This window comes from Chiloscyllium punctatum, chromosome 15 (genome assembly GCF_047496795.1).
Source record: "Chiloscyllium punctatum isolate Juve2018m chromosome 15, sChiPun1.3, whole genome shotgun sequence".
Classification (NCBI taxonomy): domain Eukaryota; kingdom Metazoa; phylum Chordata; class Chondrichthyes; order Orectolobiformes; family Hemiscylliidae; genus Chiloscyllium; species Chiloscyllium punctatum.
The window spans coordinates 13,004,660-13,028,399 of NC_092753.1; the positions used below are offsets into that span (position 1 = coordinate 13,004,660).

General features: G+C 50.1%; 1 protein-coding gene across 2 annotated transcripts in view; it reads left to right on the top strand.

Annotated features, from left to right (window-relative positions):
* The window catches only part of enox1 (ecto-NOX disulfide-thiol exchanger 1), a 535,519-nt gene extending 514,215 nt beyond the window's left edge, over nucleotides 1-21,304 (top strand). The window contains exons 12-13 of one of the 2 annotated variants that reach the window (XM_072584648.1): nucleotides 14,640-14,725; nucleotides 20,458-21,304. In XM_072584648.1, the coding sequence (XP_072440749.1) occupies nucleotides 14,640-14,725; nucleotides 20,458-20,595 (224 nt within the window). In that variant the 3' untranslated portion in view covers nucleotides 20,596-21,304. The remainder of the gene's footprint in view (nucleotides 1-14,639; nucleotides 14,726-20,457) is intronic. The other variant, XM_072584649.1, reaches the window with a different exon arrangement.
* The last annotated feature ends 2,436 nt before the right edge of the window (nucleotides 21,305-23,740 follow it).

A 23,740-nucleotide genomic window follows, 5' to 3' on the forward strand; every position in this document is an offset into this window, starting at 1 on the left:
TGTCCCCACACCCAATCCCATTTATTCTCTACTCCTTGCCAAGGTATACCCAGTAACCATCCTCAATATCCTTTCTTGCCACAGATGTCAACATGTTGTTAATTCCCTGCACCCCGTCCAACACCCTTTACTCTTGTATCTACCTTGTGACTCCATCAAGGCTATGAGGAGATGAGACTTTAAAAATTGATAAAATAAAGTTGCAAGCTTCACTCTCACTCATATTAACGCATGTGTTACATTAACATTCCTTCACCTAAATAAAGCCCTATAATGACAAATATGGCTCACTGATGATGTTACTTAGTAAGGTGACGAAACGTCTGAAAATGAACCTTCCAGCTCAGCAAGCAAACCTATATCCAGAACGACAAACACTTCATTCACTTCCTTATTACTCTAATTCATCATGGGATTCATTGTCCCATTTCAAAGGGTCTTTCACTATTTGTAGCTGGCAATCTAACTAGGCAATGGGAGGCCATCCCGCTGTGACAATAGATGGTTGTGAAGTCAGTCATGCAGCAATAATTTAATAATGGAAGACCTTGAGTTTATATATACAGACATGGTGAAATAGCAAGCAAATCTCTAATATTCTGGACATTTTTCTTCCATTGATTCGAAGGACAGGATTTTAAAATACATACTTTTAGGAGTATTAAGTATTAACGATATTATTAAGTTGGAGAGAGTTCAGAAGAGATTTAATAGAACGTTGCCAGGAATGGAGGGTTTGAGTTATAGGGAGAAGCTGGGACTTCTTTCACTGGAGTGTTGGAGGTTGAGGGGTGACCTTATAGAGATTTATAAAATCAGGAGTGGTATAAATAGGGTGAATGATAGGTGTCTTTTCCCTACGGTGGGAGATTTCAAGACTTGGGGATGTAATTTTAAGTTGAGAAGGGAAAGACATGAGGGGCACTTTTATTTTACACAGACAAATGGGTCATGCGTGGAATGAACCTCCAGAGGAAGTGGTGGATGTGGGTACAGTTACAACATTTGAAAGACATTTGGATACGTAAATGAGTAAAAAATGTTTGGAGGGATATGGACCAAGTGTGGGCAGGTGGGTCTGTTTCCGTGCTGGACGACTCTATTACTTTGAGTCTAAAGGGTGTTTTACTCACCGAAAAGATCCGCTTTTACCTGAGATCCAATCCACAGACTTTGGGTTACAAAATTGCAACCTCAGGGAGGCAACTGTTAAGTAAAATCATCAGTAGCTTCCATGAACTGCATCATGCAAAAGTCCTGTGGCATTTATGCGGGCAAGTCTTTATCATTTATGCGGTCTTCCTGATGTGATCAATAGATATGATCTTTATCGTAGCTGCTTTTGAAATTCTTGTAATTTCTTCAGTTGAATGAAAAGCACTAAAGGGCATTGCAAGCCAAGTTCTCCATTGGCCAGCCTGCTCACTCTTTGATACATTTTTAACACTGGTTTCTGTCACTTCCTATTGCCCAATCCCGCATTCTCCTGCCCAGCCTTAACCAGCTCACCCCAGTCCCACTTTCCTGTCATTCTTACACTCTCCAAGCCCAGTGTCCTGCCACCTTCCTTCCCTCACCCCACATACTGTCCAGTCTCCCTGGCCCTGTGCAAATTGTATCCCCTCAATCAATCACTCGCTCCTCAGAAATTAATTTAAGAATAGGTTGAGCATGTGGGAAGACTAATTCGTCCTCCAACCCTAGTCGTGCTGAAGTGCGAACTGTATGTCGATAAAATTCTCCAAGTGTGGCTTACACTATGTGGTGGGAAGCCAGGGAATCAGCTGTCAGATACTACAAGGATGTTGGCCTTTGTAAGTGCCTACTCTTGTCTCTGAGATTATAGGCTAATTTATCCCGGAAGGCACAGGAGGGAAACTATAGGAAGGGTGCACATGTTTGACTGCAAGCATGAGGCCTGCGTATTGTCATGTGGAGATTTTTGTTCATACATTTGCTTTAACTGACACATCACAAGGTGCAGCCATAGAGTCATAGAGATGTACAGCATGGAAACAGACCCTTTGGTCCAACCCGTCCATGCCGACCAGATATCCCAACCCAATCTAGTCCCACCTGCCAGCACTTGGCCCATCTCCCTCCAATCCCTTCCTATTCACATACCCATCCAAATGCCTTTTAAATGCTGTAATTGTACCAGCCTCCACCACTTCCTCTGGCAGCTCATTCCCTACACGCACCGCCCTCTGTGTGAATAAGTTACCCCTTAGGTCCCAGTTAAATCTTTCTACAGCACAGAAAAAGGCCCTTCGGCCCACTGAGTTTGGGCTAGTTAAAAGCAATCAGCAAACTATGTGTTATCAGCATGCTGCTGCCACCTGGACGTAGTCTCCAGGCAGCTGTGGTGCAGCCCCCATCTCTGCACAGATGCTTGAAAATCCAAGCCCCTCTCTGACAGCACGATCATTAAACTGGCTCTTCGCCGCTTGTGGGCAGGCTCGCTGGGGGATAGGGCCCAGGTTTAGGGAATGGAGGTCACGTGTTGGCGGACTGGACTCTCTGGCTCCATGTCCTTCCTGCTGGGGCCTAACGCTTCAGGCTGTGATTCCCCCTACCCCTGGGAGTAGGAAATGTGTCCCAACCCTCTTCCTGTACGGGCCAAGTAACTGCACTGGGCTCCCAGTAAGATCTGCTTGGCCTGTTTGACCTTCCCCAGAGAATGCCTGACCACTTGCTACCTGACTCAGGGTAGGGGGGATATGGTAGATTCCCCTCCCCTTCTGGGACGTGGAGAGGCACAGTGCTCAGAGCCTGATGTTGGGGCCCACAACCTCAGATTGGTTCCAAGCCCATATAGGCACCAGTCTTACTGTGAAGGAAGCTCGCCATCGGCTCCACCTCTTGGTTGGGCCGAGACTTGAAGACTCTGCTTACAAACCGGGTGATCACATGAGACCCCCTTCTCTTTTAAACGCCACTCTGGTCACCCGGTCACATTTCCCACTCCCCGGGGGGGAGGGGGGGGATCACAGCCTGAAGCGCTAGGCCCCAGCGGGAAGTGCATGGAGCCAGAGAGTCCAGTCCGCCAACATGTGACCTCCATTCCCTAAACCTGGGCCCTATCCCCCAGAGAGCCTGCCCACAAGCAGCGAAGAGCCAGTTTAATGATCGTGCTGTCAGAGAGGGGCTTGGATTTTCAAGCATCTGCGCAGAGATGGAGCCGCACCGCAGCTGCCTGGAGACCACGTCCAGGTGGCAGACTGGAGGCAGGAGGCACACTCTAGGCCAGGCCTCAAGGCCTTCCCATGCATTGTCGGCCTCTAGCCGGAGGCCTCCCTGTCACCAACAATGGGCCTGCCTGCCCAGGGCCAGTTTTTCAAAACTTAGAGGTGGGCAATGGGGGGATGGAGAGGGAGAGTGGGGAGGGGAGATCTCTTGAGTGTTGCCAGAGAGGGCACCTTGCTGGCTTCCTCCAGGTTAGTTAGTGCCCCATCGCCCTCTTCAGCTCCTAGAGACTGTCTGCGTGTCTCCGCAGCACCTGGAGCCCATTGGTCGGCCAATTTGAGGGTTAATGTTGGCGGGGAAAATTGATCCCATTGTGGCCCCCATTTGGTGCTGGGTTTCTGAAGCCTGAGGGGGTGTATCCTGCCCTCTTGGAGGTTGCAATTTTCAGCACCGCCCACCCGAGCAGTGACGCCTGGGGGAGAGGGGCAAGGATCGGGGCTAAAAAACTTCACGTCAAACAGTGAGCTCGGAGTTTCACACACAACAGATCCACCCCATTTCTTTTCCAGCATCTGCAAAATGGACCGTGCAGAAGTAATCCTTCCAGTAGTTCCACTAAATATAACATGTCACATTAGGTGCAACGCGGGGGCTGATGTACTCTGTTCAAAGCACTGCTGGAGCTTTTAGGTAAAAATGATCCATTACTCCATTTGCTGTCTCCTCCTCTAGAGAATAAATAAAAACATCAGCATCAATTACAATCTAAAGGAGCAATTATGAAGAAATGAGGCACAACGCATTCTGAAAAACACTTGATTTTCACAAACCTTTTATGATTCAACTCCAGGAACGCATTACAGCCGGCTTAACCAACACGACAGGACGTAAGAATCAGGGAACGCAAAAGAATCAAAATAATGTTGCTCTGCAGAATTTTGCTCGTCACGGTCACCCTCTGTTCGGTTTTAGCACTCTCCTCTTGAGGCTGTAGCTTTTTTGTGCGGTCAGCGAAGGCCTTTTCTCGTAGGTGCAGGCGCTACAGCAATGTAGGAAATGGAGCCGCACACAGACCACTCCACAGCGAGAGAGGTGACCCAGATCGCCTGGATTGAAAGCAAAATGGAGGAGATCGGAAATCGAGAGCGGAAATGCTGGCAGAACCCGAGTGGAGACACACGAGTGGAGAGAGAAAAATGGGAGTCATCGTTTTGAGTCCCGTGACCCCTCTTTAAGCCGTTCCCTTTATTCCCAAAATCGGGATGGTGAGCCTGCTTCAGGAGGGGCACGGAAGGAGGAAGCCAGGAAAACGAGACATTGTTGTTGTGTGAATGGATAGCCAGCACCTTCCCAAGGAAGTTCAGGATGGAAGAGGCTAGTCCTTTCACCAAAACACCTTGACACTGATCCAGCTCCCTCAGAGTGAACAGAACCCTAGACCCCCCCCCTATTTATATCTGTCAGCCAGGGCTCCCTGATTGACCAGGTTAACAGCCCCAATCAGGGGACTCATATTCTATGAGGTCCACCAGGGCGACCTTGTTACAATCACTGCAGAGGCCTGTTGGGCGACCTCCGACTCACCACTGCCTCACAATCCGAGGTCACTTGGCTAGTGTTTAGGTGCCTGTTCCCATCTGGGCTTCGATTAGCTCAGCTCAGGGTGGGACCGACCGCACACAGGCTCCACAACAGGGGGATGTATCCGAGCAGTCTGCTAGCTGGTGCCCTTGAACTGAACTTGTTTGTACCTGATCGAGGACATGGACTGGAGCAATGGGACAGTTGGTGATAAACAACCCCCTTGCTCTTGTAGCTAGCCCTCACAGCCACCTGTCCTCGTGACTCCCTCCCATTAATCATGCCCACCTTTGTCCCTGCTCACCCCTGCCAAGGAGGGAGAGCAGCAAGGGTTTACCAAGTTGATTCCTGGGATGGCAGATTGACATAGAGGAGAGAGGTTGAGTCAGTTAGCATTGTACACACTTGAGTTTGGAAGAGTTGAGGGGTGGGAATCTGGTAGAAACCGATCAAACTGTAACAGGACTAGAGTGGTTCGATGCAAGAAGGATGTTTCTGATGGTGGGAGGAGTGTAGAACCAGGGATTATTGTTTAAGGATGAGGGCTAAATCTTTTAGGACTGAGATGAGGAGAAATGTCTTCATCCAGAGAGTGGTGAGCCTGTGGAATTCATCATCACAGAAAGTGGTTAAGGCCATGACATTGTGTTTTCAAGAAGGAGGTTAATGTAGAAACATTAAGGGATACGGTGGTGGGGGGGGGTGGGGGGGATTGGGGTGATGAGCTCGATGATCAGGTGTGATCCTCGAGTGTCACGTGGGGGGTGTCACAGTGGCTCAGTGGTTAGTACTGCTGCCTCACAGCGCCAAGGACCCCGGTTCGATTCTAGTCTCGGCCGACTGTCCTCACAGCGCCAAGGACCCCGGTTCGATTCTAGTCTCGGCCGACTGTCCTCACAGCGCCAAGGACCCCGGTTCGATTCTAGTCTCAGCCGACTGTCCTCACAGCGCCAAGAACCCTGGTTCGATTCCAGTCTCGGCCGACTGTCCTCACAGCGCCGAGGACCCTGGTTCGATTCCAGTCTCGGCCGACTGTCTGTGTGATGCTTGCACATTCTCCCAGGGGGTTTCCTCCGGGTGCTCCGGCTTCCTCCCGCAATCCAAAGCTGTGCAGGTCAGGTGAAATGACCATGCTAAATTGCCCGTAGGGTTCAGGGATGTGTAGGTAGGGTGCATTAGTCAGGGGTAAATGTAGAGTGTAGGGAATGGGTCTGGGTGGGTTACTCTTCGCAGGCTTGGTGCGGACTTGTTGGGCCGAATGGTCTGTTTCCACACTGTCGGAATTCTATGGTTGTATTGAAAGGTGGAGCAGTCTCAAGGGGTCAAATGGCCTCCCATGCTCCTAACTTCTATGTCTCTATGACTCCAGGGGGCGCAGTACCAACAGCAGTCAGTGCCTCTTCTGTGGCACTGCTCTGATTGGCAGGCAGCTCCTGGAATCTGGGGGTCGTCGGCCGGGCCCAGTGGTGTCCGCCAAAGTGCCAGCAGGTGGTGCAAAGTTCTACACACGACTGTCGCGTGTTATGGAGCATTTCTTTTTGGATGTGGAGTTTAAGGGTGAGCCGTGAGGGGAGGTAATGGAGTCCAAAGGAACAATTGTGGCAAGGGCGTTTCCATGGCTACCACTCGCTGTCAGTGATAGGGCAAGGTTGGATGACTGCAAGCTAGTGGTACAATGAGGTATTTATTACAAACACTGAATAACATCTGAACTTGACAGAAGGAGTTAGCAAGAGTGGACCCCTCTATCTCTGATGATCGAACTGAAGTAAACAGCTAAGAGTGTATGGAAAAACTGCCATTATCACTGATTTACTAATTGGCTAATTTATTCAACTAGCTCCTGTTTTATGAACCATTGCATAACAACCTCTGAATTCAGTGCTGCAAGCAGCTCATGATGTATAATGATTCTGCCAGTCGAGGATATCTTCACAACTTCAGTGTAGCAGATGCTACACGGGCAGCACGGTGGTTAGCACTGCTGCCTCACAGCGCCAGGGACCCGGGTTCAATTCCCGACTCAGGCGACTGACTGTGTGGAGTTTGCACATTCTCCCCGTGTCTGTGTGGGTTTCCTCCGGGTGCTCCGGTTTCCTCCCACACTCCAAAGATGTGCAGTTCAGGTGAATTGGCCATGCTAAATTGCCTGTAGTGTTGGGTAAATGTAGGGGAATGGGTGGGTTGCGCTTCGGCGGGGCGGTGTGGACTTGTTGGGCCGAAGGGCCTGTTTCCACACTGTAAGTAATCTAATGCTGAATCCGACCAAACTGTTGGGTCTGGGATTGGTGGACTATTGACTGCTACCGTCAGTGTCTGACCTCGTGTTGGGGGCAGACTGGAAGGGGCCGACTGAAATGGCCTACTCCTATAGCTGTGACTGTGTCTAGGAATTGCTGGGGGGGGGGGGGGGGTGAAGGGTGTGGTATGGGTGGTGGTGGTGGTGGGTGGACCAGTGTGGGTACCGAACAATACTGGGTAAAGCAGGACATGTGCCAAATGCATTGTCTTGTTGACACGCAGCACAACACACCCTCCTCGTTTTGAAGCCTTAGAGAAGTAATGGAAAAAAAATAGATCCAGAGTCCATGGAAATGGTGGTTCAGTCCAAGTTGTCAGAGCTCAGGGTAGTCTACGAATAGAAAGTGTCAGTCTACGTGGCTCTAAATTTTGTCTGTACTTCATGTATAAAGGCATTGTCAACTGCCTATTTTCTAAAGGACCTCCACCTTGGATTTATGCAAAACACTAGCCCCCTGCTCCTGACCATGATGGCAAATCTTTGAGATGAAAATGCCCTCAGTTGGAGCTGGAGGATTTGATCAGGAAAGGAATGAAAGCAGGAGTAGGCGTTTTGTCACTTTGGACTGACTCCACCATTCGACGAGTGCATTGTTGGGCCTCCACCTCCGGCCAGCTACAGAACTCTGAAGGCTCACCAGCCTCTCGGGTGATGAATTGTCCCCTCATCTCAGACTGAAATCCGAGACCATGACCGCAAACACCCTCGCAAGCACTAAACGCAGTCAAAACCCTCTCGGAATTTGATGTTTCAAGACCAAGATGTTTGAAGAGTTCCCATCTGACAGCCAAACCACGGTGCCCTCCCCACGCCACTGCTGATCTGAAAACAATCCTTGAGTTTTGCCAACTCCATGCTGAGGGGAAGAGGTGAGTGAGTGACCTGGGGTCCAAACTCGTAGGCAACAGCCAAGCCACAATTGGTAATTCTCACCGGCAATGTGAGGTGCTGTCGGTGCCCCCTGTTGAAAGCAAAAGAGGAACTTTTCTTCACGTGGAGGCATCCCTGGAAAATATCATTTGGCTGCATTTGCAGGCAATGCCCTCTCGATATGAAGCCAACGTGAGCAAAGTCCCAGCGCCTACTCTGATAACCATTACACAAATATCAAGGGATGCATCACAGATTAGAATCCAACTGCTTGTCCTCGGTTTGATATTGCATCTGTGCAACTTGCTTCATTTTGCTTCACCACACTGTCTCGTTGGGCAGGGATCAGACACTGCAATCCCGATTGCTTTTGGACAGTACAAAGCCAGATCTGTTTGTCCCTCAGGGTGCTTTGATTGGGTTTGGTGCAGACTCGACACCTTGGCTGAAGATTGATCTCTGATACTGGGGGCTCAGTGGATGGCACTGCTGCCTCACAGCGCCAGGGGGACCCGGGATCGATTCCAGCCTCTGTGGAGTTTGCACGTTCCCCCCGTGTCTGCGTGGGTTTCCTCCGTGTGCTCCGGTTTCCTCCCACAGTCCAAAGATGTGCAGGTCAGCTGAATTGGCCATGCTAAGTTGCCCGTAGTGTTCAAGGATGTGCAGGTTAGGCACATTTGTCAGGGGTAAATGTAGAGCAACAGGAGGAATGGGTCTGGGTGGCTTACTGTTTGGCAGCTCGGTGTGGACTTGTTGGGCCAACTGGCCTGATTCCACACTGTAGGGATTCTAAGTCTAAGTCATAATGAGTGTGCAGGTTGGGGATGCAGAAAGGGGGTGTGCAAGTCGGACCTTTGAGGCTGCTGCTGCCCCATGCAGTCTGATAGTCCAACTCTCAGTGCCTGTTCCTGCTCTCTCCCCATTTAGTTCTAAGAACTAAAGGGAGATTGAATGTTGCTGAAAAGACAGACGCATTACCAGAAAAAGATGAAAAGCCTCAGCAAGACGTCTCACCGATGTTTAAGTTGTCAGAAGCACTCATGCTCTCTGATATTAATTGTATAAATATATCAGCAGAAAGATATTTTGTGTACGGCATTCAATCTTGATTCAAATGACTATTGATTGATGAGAAGGGACTCAGGGGAGATCAGCAGAAATAACCAGGTTAGTGCTGTGCAGACTGATCAGTAAAATGACAGGTATAAGATTGGACTCAAACCCTTCACAGACAGAAGGATTAGGTCACATTACAATTGCTGATTTATTTAAGAGGGACAAAAGGACTCATTTCAAATGTCAGCCGCTATTTAAAGCAATCACTCTCGTGATCTTGATTTTTTGCAAGAACAAAGAAAGGAAAGAACTTGCATTTATATAGCACCTTTTGCCAGTTCCTACAAAGAATCCCAAGCTTGGAAGAAAAGTAGGGGTGTTCTGCCCAGGGTCCTAACAGATATATATTTAGCTCCAGTCACGAACACCAAGCTGTATTATTTTCTTGTTCTCTTTTTGGGCTTTAGTGAGACCACATCTGGAGGGCCATGTCTAGTTTTGGTCTCATAGAGTCACAGAGATCAACGGCACAGAGAGAAAAAAAACAACCCTTCAGCCCATTGAGTCTGTGCTGGTCAAAAACAATCACCTGACTATTCTCATCCCATTTCCCAGCACTTGGCCCATAGCCTTAGCTTCACAGGTACGCATCTAAATCCTTCCACAGTGTGAAGGGGGTTTCTGTGCCTCCCAGCCTCACAGCTCAGGGTTCCCACCACCCTCTGGGTGAGAAGGTTTTCCCTCACATTTCCTCTAAACCTCTTGCTGCTTAGTTTCAATTTCCTCCCGCCCCAGTCATTGATCCCTCCACCAAAGGGCAACGTTTCTTCCTGTCGACCCTATTTATGCCCCTCATAATTTTATACATCGCAGTCATGGTCCCACTCAATTCCTCTGCTCTAAGGAAACAACCCCAGTCTGTCAGATCATAGACTCATGGAGATATACAGCACGGAAACAGACTCTTCAGTTCAACTTGCTCATGCCAACCAGATATCCTAAATTAGCCTAGTCCCATTTGCCAGCACTTGGCCCATATCCCCCTAAGCCCTTCCTATTCATATATTCATCCAGATGCCCACACATCACCCACACACTCTCACACGCCATATCCACTGACCCACACATCACCCACACTCACACACACCATATCCACTAACCCACAGATCACCCACACACTCTCACACGCCATATCCACTGACCCACACATCACCCACACTCACACACGCCATATCCACTGACCCACACATCACCTACACACTCACACACGCCATATCCACTGACCCACACATCACCCACACTCACACACGCCATACCCACTGACCCACACATCACCCACACTCACACACACCAAATCCACTAACCCACACATCACCCACACACTCTCACACACCATATCCACTGACCCACACATCACCCACACTCACACACGCCATACCCACTGACCCACACATCACCCACACTCACACACACCATATCCACTAACCCACACATTACCCACACACTCACACAGCCATATCCACAGACCCACACATCACCCACACACTCAGACCCCATATCCACTAACCCACACATCACCCACACACTCACACACGCCATATCCACTGACCCACACATCACCCACACTCACACACGCCATATCCACTGACCCACACATCACCCACACACTCTCACACGCCATATCCACTAACCCACACATCACCCACACACTCACACACACCATATCCACTAACCCACACATCACCCACACTCTCACACACCACATATCCACTGACCCACACATCACCCACACACTCACATACGCCACATCCACTGACCCACACATCACCCACACACTCACACACACCATATCCACTAACCCACACATCACCCACACTCTCACACACCCCATATCCACTGACCCACACATCACCCACACACTCACATACGCCACATCCACTGACCCACACATCACCCACACTCACACACACCACATCCACTGACCCACACATCACCCACACACTCACACACACCATATCCACTGACCCACACATCACCCACACTCTCACACACCCCATATCCACTGACCCACACATCACCCACACACTCACATACGCCACATCCACTGACCCACACATCACCCACACACTCACACACACCATATCCACTGACCCACACATCACCCACACCCTCACACGCCATATCCACTGACCCACACATCACCCACACCCTCACACGCCATATCCACTGACCCACACATCACCCACACACTCACACACACCATATCCACTGACCCACACATCACCCACACCCTCACACGCCATATCCACTGACCCACACATCACCCACACACTCACACACACCATATCCACTGACCCACACATTACCCACACCCTCACACGCCATATCCACTGACCCATACATCACCGACACACCCTCACACACCATATCCACAGACCCACACATCACCCACACTCTCACACACGCCATATCCACTGACCCACACTCACACACGCCATATCCACTGACCCACACATTACCCACACTCTCACACACGCCATATCCACTGACCCACACATCACCCACACTCACACACGCCATATCCACTGACCCACACATCACCCACACTCTCACACACGCCATATCCACTGACCCACACATCACCCACATGCTCACACACGCCATATCCACTGACCCACACATCACCCACACTCACACACGCCATATCCACTGACCCACACATCACCCACACTCACACACCCCATATCCACTGACCCACACATCACCCACACACTCTCACACACCATATCCACTGACGAACACATCACCCACACACTCACACACCCCATACCCACTGACCCACACATCACCCACACACTCACACATGCCATATCCACTGACCCACACATCACCCACACTCTCACACACGCCATATCCACTGACCCACACATCACCCACACTCACACACGCCATATCCACTGACCCACACATCACCCACATGCTCACACACGCCATATCCACTGACCCACACATCACCCACACTCACACACGCCATATCCACTGACCCACAAATCACCCACACTCACACACCCCATATTCACTGACCCACACATCACCCACACACTCTCACACACCATATCCACTGACCCACACATCACCCACACACTCACACACCCCATATCCACTGACCCACACATCACCCACACACTCACACACACCATATCCACCGACCCACACATCACCCACACCCTCACACGCCATATCCACTGACCCACACATCACCCACACACTCACACACACCATATCCACTGACCCACACATTACCCACACCCTCACACGCCATATCCACTGACCCACACATCACCCACACACTCACACACACCATATCCACTGACCCACACATTACCCACACCCTCACACGCCATATCCACTGACCCATACATCACCGACACACCCTCACACACCATATCCACAGACCCACACATCACCCACACTCTCACACACGCCATATCCACTGACCCACACTCACACACGCCATATCCACTGACCCACACATCACCCACACTCTCACACACGCCATATCCACTGACCCACACATCACCCACACTCACACACGCCATATCCACTGACCCACACATCACCCACACTCACACACCCCATTTCCACTGACCCACACATCACCCACACACTCTCACACACCATATCCACTGACGAACACATCACCCACACACTCACACACGCCATATCCACTGACCCACACATCACCCACACACTCACACACCCCATACCCACTGACCCACACATCACCCACACACTCACACACGCCATATCCACTGACCCACACATCACCCACACACTCACACACGCCATATCCACTGACCCACACATCACCCGCACTCACACACGCCATATCCACTGACCCACACATCACCCACACACTCACACACCCCATATCCACTGACCCACACATCACCCACACACTCACAAACGCCATATCCACTGACCCACACATCACCCACACACTCACACACGCCATATCCACTGACCCACACATCACCCACACTCACACACGCCATATCCACTGACCCACACATCACCCACACACTCTCACACGCCATATCCACTGACCCACACATCACCCGCACTCTCACACGCCATATCCACTGACCCACACATCACCCGCACTCACACACGCCATATCCACTGACCCACACATCACCCTCATACTCACACATGCCATATTATAGAGTCTTAGAGCCGTATTTTGTGGACAAAGATCCTTTGGTCCAAACTGTCCATGCCGACCAGATATCCCAACCCAATCTAGTCCCACCTGCCAGCACCCAGCCCATATCCCTCCAAACCCTTCCTATTCATATACCCATCCAAATGCCTCTTAAATATTGCAATTGTACCAGCCTCCACCACATCCTCTGGTAGCTCATTCCATACACGTACCACCTTCTGTGTGAAATCATTGCCCCTTAGGTCTCTTTTATATCTTTCCCCTCTCACCCTAAACCTATGCCCTCTAGTTCTGGACCACCCGACCCCAGGGAAAAGACTTTGTCTATTTACCCTATCCAAGCCCCTCATAATTTTATAAACCTCTATAAGGTCACCCCTCAGCCCCCAGTGCTCCAGGGAAAACAGCCCCAGCCTGCTCAAACCCTCCCACCCCAGCAATGTCCTTGTAAATCTTTTCCAAACCATTTCAGGTTTCACAACATCCTTCCGATAGCGGGGAGACTGGGATCGCACACAATGTGCTGTCGTGTATCTGGCTCTCTTCCACGTCATTGATATTGATTGTAAATAGCTGAGGCCCACAGCACGGATCCCTTCAGTCCCATTCATCATATCCTTCCCTCATCTAAAGATGATGCATCTATCCCTGCTCCCGCCACCATCTTGGCGATCTCATCCTTTGCCCCAGTTAAAAGGTTGCCACCCACGCTCTGAGCTCTACTCTTGTGTCGCAGCCTTTCACTGCTGTGGGGGGGCCTCACGGCATAGTATCCCTACCCCTGGACCAAGAGTTCAAGTCTCCCCCCCCTCACCACCACCCCTCTGGAGGTGTGTAAGAACAGCTCTGAACAGGTTGATTAGAAAATTAAGTGAAAGGGGAGGCTGGATAAACGACAAGGGGGCTAGAGGATTACAATGGTGGATCTAAATGGGCAGCACGGTGGCTCAGTGGTTAGCACTGCTGCCTCACGGCACCAGGGACTCAGGTTCAATCCCAGCCTCAGGTGTCAGTCTGTGTAGAGTTTGCCCATTCTCCCAGTGTCCGTGTGGGTTTCCTCCCGCAGTCCAAAGATGTTCAAGTTAAATTGCCCCGTAACCATGTGAAATGCAAGGTTACAGGGATGGGGTTGGGGGCTGGGTCTGGGTGGGGATGCTCTTGAGAGGGTCGGTGTGGATTCGATGGGCCGAACAGTCTGATCCTACACTGTAGGGAGCCTACGTGGCACCTTTTCAAATGCATTGAGGAAATCCAAGTACACCACATCAACCTGCTCCCCCCAGCCCACTGTATCCATCTTGATTGTCACTTCTTCAAAAAACTCTACTCAACTTGTGATTGGTCGTCTGAGAATTTATTTACTGCATGTAAAGGAGGACGACAGAATCTCAAAACTAAGCATACGCTTTTCTAAAACAGGTATTATTTCAACTTTCCTACATGTCCATCCGTTTGGAGCGAACATTGAGTATCTCTGGTCTTACCTACAGCGACTAGATGCCAAGGTAAGATATCAAGGTGAAATGTATGACTCTGCGAAGTTGGGTTTGGAGATCAGTGACACCCCCTCAGGATTATCCCCTCATTTCCCGTGAGCTATTTAGTAGACACCCAGACACACATCCTAACTGGGTGGATATTTGTGAGTTATTTGAAAGGGAGGGGAGTGACTAGGATGACACCTGACTGAACCAAAGCTGATGGCTGGCAAAAGCCTGAAATGGGAGGCGATGGGCTAGAGGTATTATCTTTAAATTATTCATCCAGGGGCCTACCAATGTTCCGCGGACTCGGGTTCGAATCCCGCCATGGCTGATGGTGGAATTTGAATTCAATATTAAACAAAAGTCTAGAGTTCAATGTCTCGTGGTGACCATGAATCCATTGTCGATTGTTCACGCCCTTTAGGGAAGGAAATCTGCTGTCCTCACCGGGTCTGGCCTACATCTGACTCCAGACCCACAGCCAATGTTAACTGAGGGAATGACAATTAATGCTGGCTTGGCCAGTGATGCCATGTTTTGAAAGTGGCTAATTAAGAGAACTGTCCCAATATAACTATTGGTTTAAGGGCGTTACCAGGAAAACGGCAATGATGTCTGACCAGCAGCCCCACAGGGAGAGTTAGATGCTGCTGTAGCAGTGAGGCAAGGATTGATCAACACAGATATGCTCTCCTGGTTATCGTACACAAGGAGCCGTTGCCGTGGAGGTGGTACCACAGCTTTTAACTGGGTGACAGCCTTGATTGAGGTTTGGAGGCATCAGCTCTGTTGTCTGATTAGAAAGTGGGGTGAGGCTGGGGGGACAGGGACCCCCCCTACACACACACACACACAGACACACACACACAGATACAAACACACACACACAGACACATACACACACACAGACACACACAGAGACACACACACACAGACACATACACACAGACACATACACACAGACACATACACACAGACACACAAAGACAAACAGACACGCACACAGACACACACAGACACACACACAGACACACACACAGTCACGCACACAGACACACAGACACAGACACACAGACACAGACACACACACACAGACACACACAGAGACACACTCACGCAGACACACTCACGCAGACACACACACGCAGACACACACACAGACACAGACACACACACGCACAGACGCACACACACATAGACACACACACACAGACACACACACACACATAGACATACACACACAGACACACAGACCCACACACAGGCACAGACATGCACAGACACACACACAGACACACAGAAACACACAAGGACACACACACAAAGACACATAGACACACACACAGACACGCACACACAGACACACACTGACAGACACACACACAGACCCACAGACAGACAGACACAGACAAACGCAGACCCACACACACGCAGACCCACACATATGCAGACACACATACACGCAGACACACGCAGACACACACACACACGCAAACACACACACACGCAGACACACATACATAGACACATACAGACACACACACAGACACACACACACGCATACACAGACACACACACAGACTCACACAGTCACACACACAGACACACACACATACTCATGCAGACACACACGCAGACACACACACGCAGACACACACACATGCAGACACACACACTCGCACACCCACAGACACACACACACAGACACACACACACACACATAGACATACGGACACAGACACACACATGCAGACACACACACACATAGACACACACTGACACAGACACACGCACACATGCAGACACACACACACACAGACACACACACAGACACACACACACACACACAGACACACACGCAGACACACACATGCCGACTCTCACACACGCAGACCCACACTCACGGAGACACACATACACGCAGACACACACATACACGCAGACACACACACACACAGACAGACACACAACACACACAGACACACACCACAGGCACACACACAGACGCAGACACATACGCAGACACATACAAATATATAGACACACACACAGACACACGCACAAACACGATGACACACACACGCAGACACACACACACAGACACATGCAGACACACAGACACACGCACGCCCACAGACACACACATACACACACATAGACACACAGACACAGACAGACACACAGACACAGACACACACACACACGCAGATGCACACACAGGCACACACACATAGACACACGCAGACACACAAATAGACACACAAACTCAGACACACACTGACACAGACACACGCACACACGCAGACACACACACACAGACACACACATGCACTGACACACACACAGACACACACACACATGCAGACACACACACATAGACACACACAGAGACACAGACACACACACAGAGACACACACAGACTCACACACAGACACACACACACGCGCAGACCCACACACACACAGACGCACACACAAAGACACACAAACACACGCACACACACACATAGACAGACACACAGCACGCAGACACACATGCACGCAGACACACGCATACACACAGACACACACACACGCAGACACAGACACACACGCAGATACACACACAGACACGCACACACAGACACACACATACACTGACACACACACAGACACACACACACATGCAGACACACACACATAGACACACACAGAGACACAGACACACACACAGAGACACACACAGACTCACACACAGACACACACACACGCGCAGACCCACACACACACAGACGCACACACAAAGACACACAAACACACGCACACACACACATAGACAGACACACAGCACGCAGACACACATGCACGCAGACACACGCATACACACAGACACACACACACGCAGACACAGACACACACGCAGATACACACACAGACACACACACGCAGACACAGACACACACGCAGATACACACACAGACACGCACACACAGACACACACATACACACAGATACACACACAGACACATGCAAACACACACGCAGACACACACATACAGACACACACACAGACACACATGCAGACACACACACGCAGACACACATGCACACACAGACACACACCGCAGAGACACACACACACAGGCACACACACACATACACACGCACACACATGACGACATCCACACAGACACTCGCACACACATGCAGACACACACACCCGCACACCCACAGACACACACACACACATAGACACAGACAATCACACATGCAGACACACACACACAGACACACACAGACACACACTGACACAGACCCACGCACACACTCTGACACACACACACTCTGACACACACACAGACACACACACGCATAGACACACACACACGCATAGACACACACACGCACTCACGGAGACACACATACATGCAGACACACACATACACGCAGGCACACACACATACACACACACATAGACAGACACACAACACACAAACCCACATACACAGACACACACATACGCAGACACACACATACGCAGACACACACAAACATAGACACACACAGACACACGCACACACACGCCGACACGCACACACACGCCGACACACACACAGACACACGCACACACACGCCGACACACACACACGCAGACACACACACATACAGACACACAGACACACGCACACCCACAGACGCACACACACAGACGCACACACACAGACACACACATACACTCACACACACACACACACAGAGGAGGGTGATGAGGGACTGCTCTGGAAGTGGAAAGATGCTCTCAATTTCCAAAAATGTTCTCTGGGTGATGCAACCGTCTGTCTGACCCCTTGGAACGGGATTCGGGTTCCCCCTGCCCCTACCCAAACCCTTCCCTACTGTATTTCAGCCTCTAGAAAGTCAACGGGTTATCTCTCCGCTCCCCCACCTCCCCCAACCTCTCCGTCCCCAGTGGCCGTCATCTCTGACCCTGTCTCCGTGGAGCTTGGGGATGTTTCAGCCCGCAGAGTTCACGTTGTTGGGGACACTGTGCTGAAATTCAAGAAGACATTTTATGCCCCCCCCACCAACAGCTTTCCCCAGATCTTCAGGGTGGGAGTCGGTGGGCACACCAGCACATGGCCTGCTCACTCTGACCTGTGCCCCAGTTTTGTGGAGGTTACCACCCAATTGGTGGGTGTGCTGACTCTTTTGGACCGAGTGAAGCCACCTCAGCTCCTCGGCTTGGCCACTACCTGACCTGCCACAGAGGGGTGGTCTACTCCTAGTGAGGGGTCCGGCAGCTTTAACAGGGGTTTGGGTTGGGGAATGTGAAGGGGGAGATCCCCTTTGTGGTGCTGGAGGGGGTCCTCTGTGCCCAATAGTGCCACCCCTTCCCACAAGGCCACGCCACTCCCTTAATCTCTTCCAGGCTCTTAATCCATCCTGCACCCTCCCTGTGCCCCCCCCCCCCATTCCTCACTGGGGTCTTCCAGCTGGGTCTTGCTGGTCCACTGACCTACCTGTAGGCCTGACTCTATAAGCCCCTTATTGTTCAGGGACTGCCTGGTGTTCCCAGCCACAGGTACCACTCAAATGTGTCACTGTCTGGATTGACTAGGCCAAGCTAATTGGTCAACAGATTTTGGAGATGGCTGGCCCTGAACCAGTTGACAGCCCCTTCTGGCGTAAGCGGGACACCCAGTATTTTAGTGACGGCTCTCCCAAGTAGAGTTGAGAATGGTATGGACCCCTGTAGGGAGCAGCCATCTCTCCCCAGACTTGCCAACTGGGCTGTCTGTCCTCCTCAGTTTCAGCCTTGTTTGGAGTGTTAATCAGTTGTATCTTCAAGATTCCACCTTCCTCGGGAAATACTTGCTGAGTTATTTTACTTTGAAAAGAAGGCACGCTCTTTCAGTTCAGAATAATGTCTTGTGTCATCTTGCTCCGCGATTCATTTTGCACATCTCCCATTGTTAAGAGAAACCCCCAAGCAGGCCGGTCGCCGTGGTAACGTTGCTTTCTCTTCCTCAAGCAGTGCAGAGTCTCATTCCAGTTGCCCTCAGAGGCCTCAAGCCCGATGCCGGGAGTGAAGGCCTTCAGAAAGTCATAGGCCTGCGTCTGATTTAATTCTGAATCGATGAAGAAACAAAGTTCACCAGAGCAAAAAAGAGTTTCCGTCAGGGATGGGGTTGGGGAATTCCCACAGTGTGTCACGAAAACACAAGAGGGTGACAAGTTGGTGCGCTGATGAATGGGGCTAACAGACCTATACAAGTGAAGGCTGAGGCAGAATCCAGCAGATAGGCCCACGTTAGAGATGCAGGCACTGAATCGATTGGCCCAGGCATGCTCCCCCTCACTCGATGTTGTATCTGATACGTCCCACGTAGTATTCAGGGAAGGAGCAGAAAATCATCCTTGGAATTGTCTCGGCTGACAATCCACAGAGTTAGTTGTTGTGTTAACCTGGAATTCAGAGCACCGAGTGATGTCAACTAAACGTGCTCCAGCCCTGCTTCGTTCGCAAATCCACCATGTTAGAACCGCAATGCAGCAGTCAGTGTGTGCGATACCAGGCAACGTAGGGTGAAGTGACACTGCGCCATGGGGGAAGGTCAAATGCCACTGTGTGAGGGTCTCCGTGGTTTGGGGTGGTACTCGGAGGGGGTGGGGTGAGGGGGGGTGGGGAGGCCAGATTAGCCTCTGCGATCTGGGCGCTCTTGTGCTGGGAGCTCTCTGCTCACTAACCTTGCGGCCTGGCTTTTGCCTTGCAGATATCTTCAGGTGAGATCGAGATGCTGCTCTCCCAGCTGCCGCACATGTTCAAACAGGAGTTCACCGGCGTTGGGGCCACGCTGGAGAAAAGGTGGAAATTTTGCGCCTTCGAAGGAATTAAGACAGTCAGCCAGTGAGCTGAGAATGGAGCTTGGCTAATCGATTTCCTACCGCAGTTCAAGTTTTATTCGTCGGTGAGAGTGAACTCTGGTGACCACGAGGAGGATGAAGGCTGCAGAGCCGTGCAGGCCTGAGATCAAACTGCTGTTGTATCTCTGGTGACTAAAAACCTATCTGGGCCCTGGCTACTGACCTATGTCAGAACATCAGAAACTCCTATTACCTGACTTCTCCCTCAACGGCGAGGGGGTAAAGTGGGAGCCACTGCTTGGAGATCTTAGTAAACTACCCTGAGGGAAGAAAAAAAGTCATTGGAAATACTCACAGGTGACCACGCTGGAGAGAGAACACATTCCGATGATCCAGAAACTGGTTGCAAACTTCAGGCCGGGGGGCTGTTACCACTGAAAGGTCCCTGCTGTGGACAGAGCATGCTGGGAAACACGCCAAGGCGTAGAGCTCAAGAGAAAAAGGGGAGCCCATAGTGATGACCCCTTTCCTCAGGCACAACGCAGACTGAGGTCTCTCCCTCGCTCTCTCTCTCTCTCCCTCTCTCTCTCTCTTTGCTCACGTGAGGGTCAAACTGAAATATGTTAAAAGTGCTAAGGGAATCGTGATTCTTCTCTGTTTCCTGATACGTATGACCTTCATACCGGCTGCATCGCACAGATGGGAAAATCTTACTATCGTGCAATTTAGAAATAAATTATTTTTTATGAAAAGTTACATTTTTACCTCACGGTGTGTTGGTGTAGGACCGTTTCCTACTTGTCTGTCTGTCCTTGGGGTATTACTCTGAGCACAAGACATTCCTCAGATCCCGTGTGGAATACAATCGTTTCAGGGAACTTCAGGGCTGCGCAAAGCTAAAGTTGTGCTTCCTTCCCTGAGACCTACTTTCTCAGCTTCAGGGCCTTGGGGCAGTTTACTCTGCAGACACCATCAATGCAGGGACTATTAGAAGACACTTGTTCTGACTACATTGCGTTGTGTCCAAGTAAAGGCACATTTCAGGTAAATGTAAAGGCTTTTAGAAAGGACACAGAGGAGATTCAGTCCGGAATGAGGAACTTCAGTTACGTGGATAGATTAGAGAAGCTGGGTCTGTCCTTCTTCAGAAAAGAGCATCATGGAATCCCTACAGTGTGGAAGCGGGCCATTCGGCCCATTGGGTCCCACACCAACCCTCAAAGAGCATCCCGCCCAGACCCACCCCATCCCCATTACCCTGCATTTCCCATGGCTAACCCACCTAGCCTGCATATCCCTGGGCACAATGGGTAATGTAGCATGGCCAATCCATCCAAGCTGGACAACTTTGTTCTATGGGAGGAAACCGGAGCACCCAGAGAGAACCCAAACAGACACGGGGAGAACTCCGCACAGTTACCCGAGGGTGGAATCAAATTTGGGTCCCTGGCGCTGTGAGGCAGCTGTGCTAACCACGCCACCTAAAGGATAAACATTTTTATTGAGGTGTTCAAAATTGTTAGGGGTCTGGGCAAGAGTCAAAACTGTGAAACTGTGTGGACGGAGAACTGAGATCCAGAGGATAGTAATTTAAGAAGATTGAAAGAAACAAATAAGACTGGACCGGGGGGGGTCACATTTTGAAGATATGGGATAGGCCGCTCAGGAGGAGGAGAAATGTCATAACCCAGAGAATGATGAGTCTGTGGAGGTGTCTGCTGCAAAACGTAACTGGGGAACAAAACATTGAATGTCTTCAACAAGGAGATAGGTATAATTCTTAGGGATAAATGGATCCAAGGGTATGGTGAGATAGCAGGAACAGGGGACTGAATCCAATTGTCGGCCATAATCCTATTGAATGGTGGAGCAGGTTCGAAGGGCCAAATGGCCTCCTCCTGCTCCTAGTTTCTATGTTTCTGTGAGTGATTGGAATCTGGCAAGCAACTGCCTGAGACCATGATGGAGGCAGGGAATATCATACCTCTGAAAAAGGAATTGGAGAAGCATTAATGTAGAACAGAAGATGCTGAGCTAGGGGAAAGGTTGAGAGGGTGGGATTGATCTAAGTCGACCTCCTGTAAAGAGCCTTCCTAACCGGGACCACCAGAATGGCCTCCCTCTGCTGTGATGTGATTTGATGATTCTTAGATTATGAGGGAGCTCGATTCAGAGACGCACCGAAATGTAACCGACAGCACCAAGCAATGGATTATGACAATGTGAGTTGTAACAGTGAACTCACCTTTCCTCAGTTTACCATGTTTGCGCTGCATGCATTGTTAGTAATCTTCCAAGAACCCTTAGATAATGGAAATCTCACAGACGTTTGAGAAACTGCCAATGCAATACCTTTATTTAAAAAGGGAAGACAACAAAAAAAGCTGATGACTGTAGACCGATTAGTTTAACATCTGGGATTAGGAAAGTGTTAGAGTCCATCATAAAGGACACATTTATAAATACACAGTCATCATAGCTTTCTGAAGAGGAAATCCAACTTATTGAGAAGTAATAAGCAGGTTAGATAAAAGGGAGGCAGTGAATGTAATATATTTGGATTTCTAGATGATGACTGGTAAGGCCCCACAAATTAGGCTACTTAATAAGATAAGGTGTTGGAGGTAGTCTTTTGGCATGGATATTGGATTGGCTAACTAATAGAAGACAAAGAGTTAGAATAAGAGAGGCATTTTCAGAATGGTGACCTGTAACTAGTGGAGGGCCACAGGGATCAGTGCTGGGGCCACAGTTAAATATAATATATCTTAATGTACCATCAGCAAGTTTGCAGATGACATAACAATAGGTGGGAAGGCAAGTGGTGAGGATGGCGCAAAGAGTCTGCAGATCGATATAGGTACATTAAATGAGTGGGCACAGATATGGCAGATGGAATATGATATGAGGAAATGTGAGGTTATGCACTCTGGCAGGAAGAAAAGAAGAGCTGAATATTATTTAAATAAATAGGGCCCTCTTGTAGTGGAATGGTAGTGCCCCTACTCCTGGACAGGGCTCACATTTCACCTGCCCCAGAGGTGTACTCTGCACGGGTTGATTTATTTTTAGGGGTGGCATAGTGGCTTAGTGATTAGTACCTCTGCTTCATAGCACCAGGGACCCAGATTCAATTCCACTCCCGGGTCTAGAGTTTGCATGTTCTTCCCATGTCTGTGTGGGATTTGCTCT